At 32.4% G+C, this 16,997-nt stretch overlaps 1 protein-coding gene and 1 long non-coding RNA gene across 6 annotated transcripts in view; one reads left to right on the forward strand and one right to left on the reverse strand.

Annotated features, from left to right (window-relative positions):
- The window catches only part of LOC126745987 (serine/threonine-protein kinase mig-15), a 162,158-nt gene that overhangs the window by 18,458 nt on the left and 126,703 nt on the right, over nt 1-16,997 (reverse strand). For 3 of the 5 annotated variants that reach the window (XM_050454069.1, XM_050454068.1, XM_050454071.1), the window contains 4 exons: nt 14,813-15,050; nt 8,098-8,318; nt 7,721-8,038; nt 7,526-7,660 (listed from right to left, as the gene is read on the reverse strand). In XM_050454069.1, coding sequence (XP_050310026.1) covers nt 7,526-7,660; nt 7,721-8,038; nt 8,098-8,318; nt 14,813-15,050 — 912 coding nt within the window. The remainder of the gene's footprint in view (nt 1-7,525; nt 7,661-7,720; nt 8,039-8,097; nt 8,319-14,812; nt 15,051-16,997) is intronic. The other 2 variants (XM_050454070.1, XM_050454072.1) reach the window with 1 other exon arrangement.
- Nucleotides 9,179-10,482, forward strand: LOC126746003 (uncharacterized). The gene is made up of 2 exons (XR_007663773.1): nt 9,179-9,521; nt 9,597-10,482. It is a non-coding gene; the product is annotated as an uncharacterized LOC126746003 (long non-coding RNA).

The following is a 16,997-nucleotide window of genomic DNA, read 5'->3' on the forward strand; positions in this document are numbered from 1 at the left end:
TCTTATATATGGCCGCACATTTTTAAAAATCATATACTCCTATTTAATGTTTTTATTTTCAAAGTTTTGTATTTTTTTAACACTAATTACATTCCAAACTACACCATAAAATTGAAAACCGGGGCCTAGTTGAACCAGGGTTTTCCTAATTAGGTCATAAATTATGCTGTTCTCGTATCACCGGCCGAATAACTGAAATTGCCTGTCACAAGTGTGTCTAGACACGTTTTTTAGGACAGTCGACTACTATGTTTTATTTATACAATATTTAGTCTGAGTCTGCATCTAATCGAGTGCATGTTAATTGTAATAAGAGTTGTTTGTTGAAAAAAATAAGAAAATTTCTTACGCAAAAGGAGTTAGAGTTGGCCTTGGAGGAGGTTGTAAATGAGCTTGAAAATGAAGTTGGTAAGTATTTCTTGTACCTTTTTTTCGCTTTTTTTTTAATTATACATACAATATTAAACACACAACAATAATTTGTGATTTTTAGAACAAGTCGACGCTGTCTACATTCCACCCGAGGTAGATCAACTCACAGACGAGGAATAATTTTCAGAGGACCCGGAAAATATCGAAAATAGCCAGAATGGAGATATAGCGGGAACTTTCGAGATCCACACCGTTCGAGACGAGATTTACGATGAATCTGACGAAGAAGATTTGGCAACAAAACGCCGAAAAATCCTAAAAAAAAAGCGGTAAGTTACAACCCGACTTGGAGATCTGGATCATTCATACACAAGAATTTACCTTTATCCAAAGAAGAGGAACACATTCAAGAACTTAGGGGCGAATTAGAGGGTTTGTCACCGTTGGACATTTTTTTTCAAATTTGTCGATGAGAATCTTATGGATTTGATTATCCAGTTTTCAGAAAAATACGCACAAGACAATAACAGACACGAGTTTCATCTATCTATCACGAGAAGAACTGCTGAATTTTCTTGGGATCCTAATTTTGTCTGGATATCACAGCTTACCCTAGACAGATATGTATTGATCTTTAGATGAGGACAAAACTGTGCATATTGTCAGAGACTGCATGAATAGGAATAAGTTCAGATCGATAAAGCAAAATCTACACTTGGGTGATAATAATAATCTGGATAAAGGAGACAAGTATACAAAACTCCGCCCTTTTTTTGATACAATGAATGAAAAATTCCTACAGTTTGGCATTTTTTCATTCAACTTATCTATTGATGAGCAAATGGTTCCTTATTTTGGACGCCATTCTTGTAAGATGTTTATAAAAGGCAAGCCTGTGCGTTTTGGTTTCAAACATTTGGTGCATTTGTTCTTCGAGTGGATACCTCTACAAGTTCATTCCTTATGTGGGAGCAGCAGAGAAGAACAGTGATATTGGACTTGGTGCGATTGTAGTTATTGAACTTTTATCAATTGTGAAAAATCCGCAAAATCATAACGTCTTTTTTGATAACTTTTTTTCATCCTACAAGCTCTTATCTCTTTTGAAAACCAAAGGCTATTTTGACACAGGAACGATTCGCGAAAACCGAACCAGTCATTGTCCTTTGGTTGATAATAAAGTCATTTCAAAAAAAGAAAGAGGTACCTATGATTCCCAATTTGATGAATCCACACAAATTTCATTGGTAAAATGGAACGATAATTCTATTGTCACGGCAATTAGTACCCATTATCATGTAAAACCTCTTACTTCTGCTAAAAGATATAATAGAAAATCGAAAAAAGAAGTGTCAATCCCACAACCAGCTGTAATTTCAAGATATAATAAATACATGGGAGGAGTAGATTTGCATGATAATAGCGTGGCAAATTATAGAATCGGTGTGATGAGAAGAAATGGTGGTGGCCACTATTTAAAAATACAATAGACAGTACTCTTGTCAATTCCCGGAAACTCTACAACACGGTGAATCACAATAAAATGTCACAACTGAATTTTAAATCATTCATCGCCGTACGCTTATTAAAAACAAAGAACTTTGTCGCTAGACCACTTCCATTAGAACCACCCAGTGAAGTGAGGGTTGATCACTCTGGATATGTAATCAGTAGGACTGACTCCCGAAGAAGATGTCGTGTATGTAGAAGTCAAACAATTTATATTTGTGAGCGTTGCACTATTTAATTACATGCTGACTGTTTTCGGCAATATCACTTATCACTATAGGCCGTTGATGCGTTTACGCAAGACCACTTATTTCAGAAAGTAGCAGAATTATTTCTTTTTTGATTTCACATATGTGTTTCTGTAATGTGTTTTCATAATTAAAATATATAATTTAAAAATTTTAAGTTTTATTTCTATCCTTGGCCGTAAATCGGTTAAGCGTGAATCAAATCAAATAATTTATTTCCATCGACATCATAACAATGTATAGGAATTGTCAATAAAAAACTACAATGTTAATAAAAATAGTATACATTTACAAAGATATGAAAGGAAACAAATTTTAACTTAATTTAGTCAATAAATCTACAGTTAAAGAACTCTGTCAACGAGTAAAAAGGATAGTCAGCTAACATGGTTCTAAGAGCCCTCTTAAAAGTTGGAAAAGTAGCTCAGCTTAAACTAGCACTTAACTTTAAGAGATGTAATTTCCGGACCATCCTGTACCTGCGACAACCGAGTAAAAGGGATGTATAATTTATCTGCATTTCGAGTTTCATAAAAATTAAGATCTCCAGATCTCCTGCGGTTGGAAAGATTGGTATGTACTTGACATGCGCACTCCAAGATATAGATGTTAATTATTATAGTTAGAATTTTTTCTTTTTTAAAAGTACCACGGCAAGTTTCTCTGAAGGAAAGTCTAAACATCGTACGTACAATGCGCTTTTGATTTATTAATACTCTCCCAATACTGGAGGAATTAGCCCAAGCTTATAAGGCATAGGATAGAGTGGAATGCACTGAGGCATAATAAAAGCTTTTAAGTGTATATTAGGGTGGGTCGGTTCTCACCAAACACTCTCCCCTGACAACACTCCAGACACCCTCACAGAGTGTAGCCTGTTCCTGAGGTATCACCGAATCAACTTGACACTCCGCGAGTGTGGTCCTGTTCTTTCTGAAACCAAACTGTGATCCAGAGAAATAGTTGTTACTTTCAAAGAAATTTGTAATTTGTAAAGCCATAGCCTTTTCTACTATTTTAGATACTTGGGAGCAATGCAACCGGCCTATAGTTCTCAGGGTCGTCAATTTCTCCTTTTTAAATATGGGTGTTATAATCGCCTTTTTTAGAACTGCTGGAAACGTATTCTCTTTAAAACATTGATTTATCAAGTGTGTAAGAGGACTTATGATAATATTTTTTTATCACCTTAATGGTGCCAACATTCAAGCCATATACATCACAACTTTTTTTGTTTTTTAAGCTGTCTATGATATCCCGGGTCTGGTTAAATGACACCTCAGAAAAGGAAAAATTCTTTGAGGGATTTACATTGATGTTCTTTAGAAAATCCATGTTTAAGTCACGTATGTCTTTTATTGTTGTGAGCAATCCGAAAAAAATTATTATTAAACTCATCTGGAGTGATGTTATGAGCTCGAGGTGGAGCTCCAGGTATTTCTCGTTGCCTATTAATTAAACCCCATGGTTTTTGGAGGATCTTTTGAGGTCAGAATTACTCTATCATTAGAATTAATTTCTGCCTTTTTTATTTCATGTTTATAAAGCTTTTTAAAATCATTAAGTATTGTGTTTATTAAGTAGGTGTGCGCAAAAAAAATCAAAATGTTTAAGTGTGAACATAAAAATATTTTGCAACGCCCTGTACTTATTTCACATAAAAAAAATTATTACATAAAAAAAAATATTATCACAAAAAAATATTATAAAGGTTTATTCTTTAAATGAAGAAAGTTAGGAAAGAAGTCCATTCGTCGATTTTTTAGTTTTTCAAATGTATTCATCACTTTCTCGTCAAAATTAGTCCATAACAGAGGTCCTGTTTATTGACATCATTGCCAAAGCATTCATTTGTCATGGTATTTCGCAGAAATATTTTTAATCTTTTAAGCGTCGAAAAAGAGCGTTCAGCATCAGCAGTATTCATGGGAGTTGTCAAAATTATTTTAAGCAATTTCACAAGTTCCGAAAAAGTGTGTTCTAATTCATTATTTAAAATAAACTCCAAAGTATTTGTCAAATTTTCTATTTGTGAAAAATCACTCCTTGAATATACGACTTCTAGTTCTGTTTTTAATGTTTCCTTTGAAAGCATTGGATAAAGTGTGGTCACGTTTTAAAAAGTTCGTTTGGAAGCGTGTTATTAAAAGAGCCGTAAGAAGTATTTGTAAGGAGCAAATTTGGTTCTAAATGTCCCCTGTAGGACAGTCTATCTTTTATTTGAGTAATTATAATATCACATACTTCTTTGGCAATTACACTTTTTCTCTCTGTATTATCCAATTTTTTACGTTTGCCATTTTCTTCACTTATCATCATCCATTGTTCTTCGATAGCGTTAGTTTCACACCTTATACATAATATAGATGCCTCGAAAGTAGAAACTGATTTTTGCAATTGAACTCCATCAATTTGCCTGGACTGAAACTGATTGTATAGAATATCAACATGAGGAAAAATTTGATGAAAAAACGTAAGCCAAAACATGAACTGGAAATTAATAATAATAATAGACGGTTTATATTTCCTCATAAGATATTACATATGCTCACTCATAGATATAAATAAGTTTACAATATAAATACAAAGAAAAAAAAATCCATCAGTGTGTATTAATTCAGCATGTAACTATAAAGAGGAAATAAAGGTCATGTTTCAGCTACCCTCAGAAGAAGGAGCTGTTAGGACCTTAAATATTACACTTATAATTTAAAAAAAAATATCGCGAACCGCATTATAAACTGTACGAATAGCCATGCAGGGTATACATCCATAACTAACCGAAAAGAAAAGAAATTTAAATTATCCTAGCTTACTTATTATTTACTAATAGGAGGCAGGAAAGGAGGGACGACTTGTCCCCCAGGTATATTGACTATATTTCTGTTGTAGACTCTTATAGTAGAGAAAAATATACATATAAAAATGTATATTTCCAATCGCGCGCCAGATCCAAACACGGAATCCCGACACAAAAGAGGGCAGAACCAGGGCGACTGATTTACCAGAGATGTCAGTATTAACAAGAAATAACATAAATTATTTCAATGCATTAAATACTATTTTGCTTAGATGAAAGAACCATTTTTATTGATTTTTTAAAAGCCGATGTAGATTTAGAAAAATCCCAAATTTTGTATTTATTAATTTTGGACACAATATTGTAAGAAAATGACTTTTTAAAAATTTCTTTCTTATCTAAAGGTATAGACAAAAGGTCATGTCTGCGAATATTTATATTGTGAACGTCAGTACGATATCTGAGCTTATTATAGAGATATGGTGGTGCTTTAAATTTCATTATTTTATAAAAAAAACATATGGAGTGCAACTCTCGGCGATTTAACATATTAAGCCATTTAAGATCAACTAATTTCTGTGATACCTTTTCCCTACGTCTAATTCCACAAATAAACCTTATGCGCGAGTTCTGTAATTTTTGAATTTTTGCAGAGTTAGCGCAGTCTAAAAATGGTCCATATACTGTATCTGCATAATTAAAATGGGCTAGAATTAATGAGTCGCATAAAATTTTTTTTGTTTCCTTTGACAAATAAGATCTATGCTTGTAAAGTTTTTTTAGCATTGAAAATCCTTTCTGAAGACAACTTGTAATGTGATCTGTGAACTTTAGCTTGACGTCTACCATTAGGCCTAGAGTTTTAGTTAAGACATGAAAAGGGATAAGTTCTCCATTAAGAATTAGTTGGACATGATCCAAAACCGCCCTTCTGCTATTATCACCACAAAATAATATTGCCATGCTCTTGGCTGGATTCAATTTAAGAGAATGATCTGTCGAGACTCTATTTACTAGAGCAAGGTCAGCATTCAAACAAAAATTAGCTCTTTAAATATTACTAGCATTAAATGACAAATATAATTGTGTGTCGTCGGCGTAGAGGTGGTATTTACAGAATTGCAATTTATCCATAAAAGCCGACGTAAAAATGTTATACAACAAAGGACCCAGAATGCTCCCTGTGGGACGCCAGACCTTACTATTGCCACCCTAGACTTATCTTCTCCAATTAAAACTCGTTGTATTTTATCACTTAAAAAGGATAAAATTAATTTAGTAGCTGTAGTATTAAAACCGAAATAATAAAATATTAATCAAAAGCTCGTGATTTAGCATATCAAATGCTTTAGAGTAATCAAGCAGTATTAAAATCATTGCATCACCCTTGTCCAAATTGGCGACAACCTCATCAGTGATGTCAGTAACAGCGGTAACACAGCTAAATCCCTTTCGAAATCCCGACTGTTTTTGTAATATAATATTTATTCTTATCAGTAACATAGGCGGTAATTTGTTTTTCCATTACTTTTTCCAAGATTTTTGAAAGGGCTGGTAAAATTGAAATTGATCTAAGTTCGCCATAATTTAAGGGATTATTATTTTTAGGAAGTGGCAAAATAAAAGCAGACTTCCAAGATTTTGGAAAGTACGAGTTTAACAAACAACTATTTATAATATGGGTAATAAATGGTATTATAAATGGACAAAAAAGAATTATTAATGTTGTGTTTAAATTATCAGGCCCAAACGCCTTAGATTTAAGTTTAATAATTAAATTTGATACTAAATTTTCATCCACTGGTGCAAAAGAAAATAATGGAGGAAACTTTTGATTTGATTTATAGAAATTGAAGGCTTGGTTTGTTGGAGGAGTAATATTAGAAGTTAAATGACTGAACCAGTCGTTAAGTTCATCGACCTTTTTTAGATGTTCGGGAATTTGTCTAGATTTGTAATTTATTATATTCAACTTATAAAGCTCCTTCCATTTGTCTCGAGTAGTGCAGTTTTGAAATTTGTTATTTAAATAAGCCTTTTTTTCATTACGTACGGCGGTGGTTGTAAAATTTCTTATCTGCTTATAATAGTTCCATTGTTCCAAATTTCTTGTTTTTCGAAAGCGCATTAAAGCCCGATTTCTGTGTTGCTTCATTATTTTTATATTATCAGTAATCCAAGGACAGTAAGGTCTATTTTTACAAGTTTTAACAATAAGGTGAGTGAATAGAGGTGCGTGAATATCTAGTATATTAAGCATATGATTAGTAAGGATAGACACTTTTTCATCGTACTGGACATCGTTGACGTGATTCTTTGAATATTGAACCAAGCTTCCAGTTACTAGATTTAACGGACTTTTAAGATCAACTATATAAATTTTAATTTCCCTAACTTGTTATTTTCCTTAAACATATATTTTGATTTAAGGAAAATATTTAAAAGCCATCAATGCTGTAAATTTTATGATTTGTTACGTAGCACCAAACGGTCAGTGGTGGGATACCCAGTATATTGTTCAGTCACAACAATTCGCTATAGTGAATTAGATAAATAATATACAATAAAAACTATATATGGATTAACTTTTCCTTACCTGCAGCAGCATATTTTTCGATACCCTTCCATACGTATTTACATAAACACCTTCATTATCATAACACAGCAATAACTGCATTCCATTGCTATTCGGTAATGTTACTATACAATGAGGAGTTATACTATTTTGCGTCTAAAAAAAACAAAACGATATAAAATATTGAAAAAAAAAAGTTATTTTGAAGAAACTCACATGTTTCGGTAAATAAATATCATATACGCTAGCCGAATCCAGATCCACGGCATGAAAACCGTCGGAGCTGCCGTAAATAACTTTTAGCCTGGTACCTTCTTCAACAGTCAAGTCGACCAAAAGAGGCCGAAACGTAAGATCACAGAAAGATTTGAAAGCCATGAACTTGTGGTATGGTTTCGGTGCCCAAGCGTAAATCTCTATACTGTCCCGAAGCGCTATCACCAGGAATTTTATTCGTTCGTATTTCACTATTTTAAAGTGCATCGCCCCTTGTAAGTCTCCTACATTGATCCAGCCATTCCTCCGTTCCACTTGCTAAACATCAACACAAATAAAATCAATTTCAAAACATTTTAAATTGCGAATTTACGTACATCACTAACGCCGTCCGTTCTCAAAATCTTGCTTTTTAGCCAACTTAGGTAATAGACTCTAACTCTATTTTTCTTCCCCGATATCGTTACGAGTATGTTTTGACCTTCCAACACTTCCATTTGCTGGAACCTACGTCTCGAAATTAATTGATATACTTTGCCTTGACCACTTCTGTCCAACAACATGAGTCCATGTTCTGTCCCAATAAGCAAGTTAACACCTTAAAAGAAATTATATTAAAAATACGTCGTTTATTAAAAGAAAACCCTTATAAATAATAATAGACTAATTATAAGTTCATTTTAAGTGGAGTGACTATAATATAGCGGGTTACTTATTTTGTTCGGTATTACGTCACTTTCATAGTAAAAATCAATTTAGAAAATACTACCTCACACGCTTAAATATTAAAAAGAAAAAAAACTTATTCACGGATTTAAAATAAATATGAACTTAATATATTTAATTTACTGTAAGTTCAATAAATCTTAAATATAATAATTTGCTTTAAATGTTACCATCAAAAGTTTGGAATAGCGTCAACCGTATTAGAGAATGCTTAAATAGTAATAATAAAGTTCCAATAACTAAAGAAACTGCTAACGAGCTTTTAGACAGAATCGCACCAACTTCAGTATATCAACATATTTCTAGGGAACAGGCGGAGGAAAATCACTTTTTGACTAATTTAATCACAATTTCAGAATTTAACTTCAATGTTAAAAAACAAACATAGATATACCTACTAGCCAATACCTCCTATAATAAGGCCGGAGCGCTTAACGCGTGACGTCATCATATGTAGGCCTATGCATTTAGCAGTGTATATGTCGTAGCCAGATTACAAAACCTGTCGTTTTATAAAACGCCTAGTCGTTTTATAAACGGCGGCCAGATTGTCAAATATTAATTGTCAACTCATTATTTTGCTATCTGGCTAGCCATTTTATAAAACGACTAGGCGTTTTATAAAACTACGCTGACTGCTTGGCCCGATTATTAAACGCTAAAAATACATTTCATCGTTTGATATTATGACATTGTGACGAGTGATGCATTTTAGTCTTTTAAAAAACGGCGGCCAGTATTAGCCAGATACTCAAATTTGATCCATATTTTCAGTTTTGCTTGGTTCGTTTAGTTACAACTCTTCTTGGTGTGTTTATTACTCTAAAAATATGGATCCTGTTAAAGTAGCTTGTGGTCCCTTGGTTGCTACTTTGTACGGTGGCACAAGAATTCATCTTTCCATAGGATTATAGGGCGATCACCTTATAAAGCTTTGTTTGGCGTGGATTTTCAGGTTGGGCTTTATTCAAGTAGCTTACCGCATGAAACAGTTAAAAGCATTTCAACAGAAGAGGATTTAGAAGATATGATGAAGGAAAATTCAGTAGACAGCTTCGAGGAAAGCGACATTATCGTAAAAAATATTCAAAATGAGACAGAACCAGATTCAGAGATCTTTAACATTGATGACATACCAGTTTTCTTGCAGGATATTTTCGTGAGAGAAGAAGGTCCTTGTAATGGGCATCAAAGTATTTCCGAACTGGTAGTAATGGATCAGGACAGTGTCGAAGAGTATAATTATATGGACGGTCATGTTATTTTACAGACAACGCATGAAATAAATCAGGTTGAAGAATTTCCAAGTTTTTTGGGTAATGGGTTAACTTCGGGGTCAACGATTATTAACTGTATAACCGAAAATGAAAATGTTTTTAATAAAGAAAATAAGGCAAAACGAAAACTGTGCTTATCCTGTGATGAAAGCGAAGCGATATGCAATTTTTGTGAAAAGGAAGAATTAATAAAAACACAAATAACACAATGTACAATTGGCCAAAAACGTGCAGCTGACCAAATGGCCCAAATAACTAAAATAAAATGTAAGGATTTGCAAGTGGGAAAGTATATATCTGTGGAAGTTCCAAAATTTGATAGGGGTCCCCTTGACTCAAAAGGGGTACTAGAAAATATTCTGGACATACAAAATTGGGTATACCAGATAGGTACAGCCTTAATCGATGGTTTTCCATAGACGAATTTAATCCCTTTGTCACACCAGATGTTAATATCTTTCTAAGGGAAGCCGTTTCTAAGGTTTCGCAATTTGGAGGACAAGGTTTTAAGAAATGTCAGTGCAAACCTAGTAAGCTCTTAGAGATGCCTTTGTTTTAGGGCTCGCGGAAAATGTACCAGTAGGTGCATTTTAGTGGTCCATGTTCCAGTAAATGAACTTGTTTTTCATCAACGCTTATTTTGTTTTTTTTTTTTTAAATTTAAGTATGCTTATGTATACATAATACATAATAAGAATATTAAATGTTTATTTATTTTTGTATTTTTAGTATTTTTTATTAATAAATAATAAATTTTTATTCATTTGTTTTATTCATAAAATAAAGCGTATTAACATATTCATCTAACTGTCTTATAGCTACAAGGACAATTTTTTATCTGCTTAGTGCTGCCAAATATGTATGTTGATATCAAGAATTTATATTTTATTAAATACTTAAATAGAATTCGTATTTTACAAACCGACTAAAATACTCCACCCGCAAGAATGTTAAACGGTGAAAACATTACCGTTTGACATTCTGGCAAAGTTGTCATATTTGACAATCTGGCTACGACATATATAAATCATCAGAAGGTTTAACGTAAAATGATCATAGTATGTGCATTTTCTGAATGATATAAAGATAGATAAAATTAGACATAGGATGTAAAATGTAAGTTAGTTAAAAAGACTCCCTATGTTTTCCCAGTGTTATTTACCTACCTATCCGAGTCACTCTGTATTGTTTTAAATTAAAACATTGTTTAATTATTGTCTTACATGCCTTGCTTGGGACTCCAAGGCGAGAAGCGAGTGACCCTCCCTAAAATTTTCAAAGGATGTCCTATTCTTTCCTATCAGGTAGTAGATATATAAAAATAAAATAAAAGTAAATAAGCATTCAATGCAGATATTAAAATAATTGATATAAGAAGATATGTACATTATAGAGAGTTAGATAATTAACTAATCCAATGAGTTTTTCTAATTTGTTTGAGATACAGGTGTATAGGTGGCTGTGAGATAAGAGCCATCATACAACATAAATAACGTTTTTCCACTAGGAACGTGTGGCTAAATGTGCTCGACACAAGACCATTAAAAAAACTATATTTGCCTGAGATATAATAGATTTTTTTATATACCCAGGAGCTGAGTTTAATCTATAGATCTCTGAGCTCGTTTCTTCTTTTTAATATCGTACCTAACTTTATTATGAATATTGAAATTTAAAAGAATGAAAAAACCTTATTATTTACCATTTACCGTATTATTTAATAAAAATATCTAATATGAACCAACCTTTATATAAAATATACTTACCTTTTCTAATCTCGCATCTGCCCTTTGTTTAAATCTGGTTCTTAATTCGAAAATAGTTACAATACTTTTTTTATAATTTGACGATTGATTGATACTTTGATAAACTGTTTTTAATTAAATATAACGTAAGGTATCGTTAAAGATTTAAGTTGATATTTCTATTAAATACGTATGTATAAGTCTATTTTCTACTTCTTTTCAATATTTGATCGTATGAGATAGAGTATTTTCTAAATAGATTATTTTACTTTTATATACAGATTTTACTTATAATATAGCGACTTAGGAAGAGCGGGAAGGCTTTTCTCCACAAATGACCATAACAGCTACGTAGTGTAAGAGTCTGATGATGATAATTGAACTTCAAAATGCATTACTCTTGACAAAAAAAGATTACCATTTTCATTTGTGGAGAAAAGTCTTTTCGCCCTTCCTAACCCGCTAACTTATATAATAGACTTAGTTGTGATCTATAAAACGACTCAAGTTAAAGCCTTAAGTCCTAGTGCAACTTTTTAATAATCGTGAAATCCCACCAAATGCTTTTTAAAATAATTGCTTCCTCGTCGATATTCAGGGTGGCTAACATAAAATGACCTTTGAACATACGAGTTTTTTCAGAAGTATTTTAACTTTGTAACCTAAATGTTTTCAAGATGCTGTAAATTTTGAATATTTCATAAAATGTACATATAAGTTTTGTTTTAGACAAAAAAAAATCTGTAACATACAGGATGTGCCATATCTAAATTTTGTGATAAGATAGCAAGCGTTATTAACATCTCGCTTTTTATTAAAAATGCCTGGAATGGAACAAATACGGAAAATCACCACGACTCTACGACCACTGACTGGAAGGCGACTCAAAGGCAACTCAAGGGCAATACAAAAAGATACTTTGGGACTCTTTAAAGACAGTACTGGATGCGATTTTGCGACAATTTTGAGAGCATACAAAGTATTACCAAAGAACCCATAAAAAGTACAGTAATAAATAATAATACAATAACAATAATACAATAACAAATACTCAACACATCAATGACCAGTTCAGTTCTGTTTTAGTTTATTTAGAATTATTTTTTTAAACTGATTCAGACTAGTAATATCAATATCAGAAGCATATAAGTTAAAATATTCACAAAGTTTAAAAATGGGAGAATTCTTATAAAGGCTGATTCGTGGATAAGCCAGATAAAAAAGTAATGGATGGCGAGTGTTAATTTTGTTTAAAGCAAAAGGTAACTGACTAAGAATCTCAGGACAATATACTTTGTAGTTTCAGTATTTTAAAAAGAGTGCTCAAAAATATTCTAATTCTTCGCTTACTCAGAGACTATCAAAAACCTGCAACAAATGATCATTATCACATCCTCTCTGGGGATATATATCAAATTTCCCAAAATACATTAACTTTCTCTGAACGCCTCCAATCATTGCCAGCCAGATACTGTACTGGGGGGGACCGAATAATGGATCCATATTCCAAGATTGGCAAAACTAAGATAGGGAAAAGATGGAGACTCGACGTTTGATGTGATCATCTTTCAATTTATTTTCTTCAATTAATTTCGGATCCAAGATTTGATTTTAAGTCACCGACTTCTGCCTCAAGTTTAAAAATATATTAGGTTTTTTGATCCAATTAAATTTTGAGGAGATTCATACTGTTGGGATATGTCAGTGATAGGAAACACATATTTGCTACAACAACAATAAAAAGAGATTGACCTATTCTGGATGGTCAAAGCGTCAATCTCAGCAGCAGTTAAGACAACACAAGATTTACAGAAAAAAGTCTGCAATGTTCACAGGCAATTCCAAAGAGCTCACCATTTTTAGCATTAGGACGGCGTTTAAAAACGCATGCTTTATTGCATGATGTACAGCTTGAATCCATGTTAAAATTCTAAGACAACTTGTCTGAGAATGACCCCACAAAAACAAAACGCGATTAAAGCAAAAAATAATCCTGTCTCTGAGAATGGAATCCTGTTGATTGTTTATCTCTTGATGTAGTGTGATAAACTTTAGAAGCACAATAGACTTAAGGTTCATTTTCATCTGTTGGTCATAGGAGGTTAAGACTTCAAAACATGTCACATACAAAAAAACGGCACCAAAAACTACAAACTATAACACGAAAATAATAATTATCATGTTTTGAAAAGGAAGAAATGATATACGATGCGATTGATGTGAACGACGCGAAGTGATATGTCATATAACCGAAAAAATTACTTTTATTAATCAAATTTTCCGAAAAATCTCAAAAAAATCTGCCCTCATATTTCCCACAAAATATTTCCAGGTTTCCGGTAAGAATTAAGGTTATTTTTGAGTATTAAACTTTGAGTATAAATAATCTTAGTTCTCCAATTTCAAAAAGTTTTAATTATGAAGATGATTTCTGTAAATAAATTGGTAACTTTGGTTAGTTTTTACAAAAATATTATGATAAACAAACTGATAACAACTTGAACCTGCGACATTATTCAGCCTTCTGCTAATAATCATAACATTTCTAATGAGGATGATTTTTTTCCAGAAGATACCACTATTACCACGGAACTATACCACACCATATTATGTTGCTGGTTATATTCTGAGAAAAAATAATTTTGATAATTTACAAAAAAAAATAAAAATCACTCTTGCAAAAAAGTTATGGCCATTTTACACCATCAACAGTGCAGTATGGAGCGGCCTCTATCGGCCACAATAAAAAGATGCCCATTTTCTCATGAAAAATGTTTAAAAAATTAAATATAATCGAGTTCTATTTATTAAATTTAACACCCTATAACTAACAAACGAAGCAACTTTGGACTAGGGTAAGTTGCTTTAAATCAGCTTATTTTGACCGCAGAAATAGGTCCTAGGGTTTTGTACACACCCTGTATATTTATAAATAAAATGAAGGCTTGTTCTGAACACATAATGCACTGTTAACTGCAATTCGGGACACCCTGTTAGACCGCCTTACTTCTCATCAATTAGTGCGCTGTGATCGATAATAATTGATACATTACTAAATGAAGATATTAAATTAAAAAAATATATTTTCAGATGTCAATATTTCTTTAGTTAATGACAAAACTGTAAAAGCAATTGCCCATCTTTAAATTCATAATTCGATAAAGAGAGAAGGGATTCGACTTAGAAGTTTTCAGTTTTCTTTATAGATCACCGGATTTTTCATAATTTTAAATACCAGAAGAATTCCACCAATTTTAGGCTAAATTACAAAACAATATTTTATTATATTTATTTATGAGGCTTTTTTTTTAACTAAACTTCAAACCTTTCAAAACAAAACTCACCCCATAATGCCGCGCACAAAATTTCGCTGTTGAACCTCTTCTTGTACTTCCTTATCTCCGGTGTATCGGACGAAATGTCATGTGAAGTTGGCGTAACGTTAACGTTGACGTGTGATTCGCGTCTCGAGGGTTGAGAACTCGCACCAAAACCAAACGCCAAGAAAGACCGTTGTTTCTGTTGCAAAGCGAGAGCGTTAGCATGCAAAAAGGGCGGATTATTTGAATGTTCCGGACGATACTGTAAATTAAAAAGGAATTGTTATAAAGTCAGTTTGATTAAGATTCTTCTTTTTATTTAGCTAGGGTTATTGCTATTTTCTAAATTACTATTTATACAGTTGTTGCATGCGATTGTTGTGCATTTATTGCTATGGTAGATATGGATAACTTATCAAGATGTTCCTAAATGTCATGTTATTATAAAAGGGAAAAAATAACTTATTTAAAAGTTAATAATTTTTCCCAATAAGTTCAGAAAATTTTTATCATAAGTTAATATCGGGCTATTAAAATTAGTGACCCTTGTGGCCCCCAGAAATGTAGGTACAGGCCATGCAATAATTTAAAATAGATGTGTGGCAAGTCTAATATTTATGAGGCCACGTCTAATTATTATTGATTCTTAACATCTGCCTACATAGTCCTAGAGGTAGATTTTTAGAAGAATACTGCAAATTGTTACACAAGCATCAAATTATGCACAGTTGTTCTTAAGGTGTTTTTAATCGATTTTGCCCATAGCAATGTTGTGTTCGACCCCTTGATTCTAATTTGGTTAAACAAATGCTGCATATGATCCATTCAAGAGAAAATCCCATTACTTGGTAAATACAGTGTATTCAAAAAGTCTGGTACCGTTTACCTTTTACTGGTAAACAAATTACCTGATTGAAAAACGTACGGACACGTCAAGAAGACTGGGCAGCTGTAACTTTATTATTTTAAATAAAACATTCCATTTAACATTATAACACCCTATATCAATTTTGAACTGTTTTCTAAATATCAACCACTGAAAACCAAATTCTTTAAAAACTTTACCAGGTTGTAAAATCTAAATGATTTTGAGAAAATCTAAATGATTTGACTTGGAGAAATACGAGTTGCATTTTCCTATCTTAGTTTTTCATAAGCTATCTATCTATTTAACAATAATTTTAAATTGGCCGGCAAGATCGCCTGATATAACACCCATGGATTTTTCCATATAGGGTTTTATTAAGAACCAGGTTTATAAAACTGCGCCTCAAAATTTAGAGGACCTAAGTTTAAAAATAAGAGAAGCGTGTAATAAAATTTCTCCACAAAAATTTAGGAACATTCAAAGAAAACTTGTAACCAATGCGCGAAAATGCTTACAAAAGAATGATCATTTCGAACATTTAGATTAACTCTTTGAAGTACAAAATTTAACCCACCTATTATACAACTCCACATGTATGTTGGAGTAAAATTTAACCAACCTACAATTTTTTTTTCCCAGTAATGTTCGTCGGTTTATTTATTAAACCGTCTGACTATATGATCATATAAGCCTTAGAGATCAAGCGTATAAAGTGCAGATGTCGCTAGATTGTGCCTAGTGATTCAAGTGGTTATTCGTTTATTTATCTTTTGTTGTTGCACGTTTCTTTCTAAAAAGGGTAAGATATTTTTGTTTTATGTTTTATATATTTTTTTGTTAAGATATACTTTTTATATAACTGTTTTATACTAAATAACTTTAAATTATTGAGTTACTTACTTCTATATTCTGTATTTTTAACTATGGGTTACATTTTGTCCCACCATACAAGTAAGGTTTTTTTTTTAGGTAGGAGCAAAATATGGCAAGTGACCGATTTCCAGAACCATTGCCTTTTAAGCTTATTGGTTTGACCGAAAAGGATCTTTATAATGAAATTGAAAATATTGAAAATTCGGACAGTGAATTTGTAGGCATTCCATCAGATATCGACTCGGATAATGATAGTTGTAATGGAAATGATGTAGACGAGCCAGAAATCACAAATAATTTATCAGAACCGAATAATATGGTAATATCATCATCGGATGAAGAACCGGAGGAATGGGACCCAAAGACCTTATTCCACTGAGTGAACTAAAAACATTATTCAAAATACAGTGGAGTAAGAATAATAAAACGGTTCCACCTGTCCAATTTATAAAATATTCAGGACTAGCA

This window comes from Anthonomus grandis, chromosome 16 (genome assembly GCF_022605725.1).
Source record: "Anthonomus grandis grandis chromosome 16, icAntGran1.3, whole genome shotgun sequence".
NCBI classification, from domain to species: Eukaryota; Metazoa; Arthropoda; class Insecta; order Coleoptera; family Curculionidae; genus Anthonomus; species Anthonomus grandis.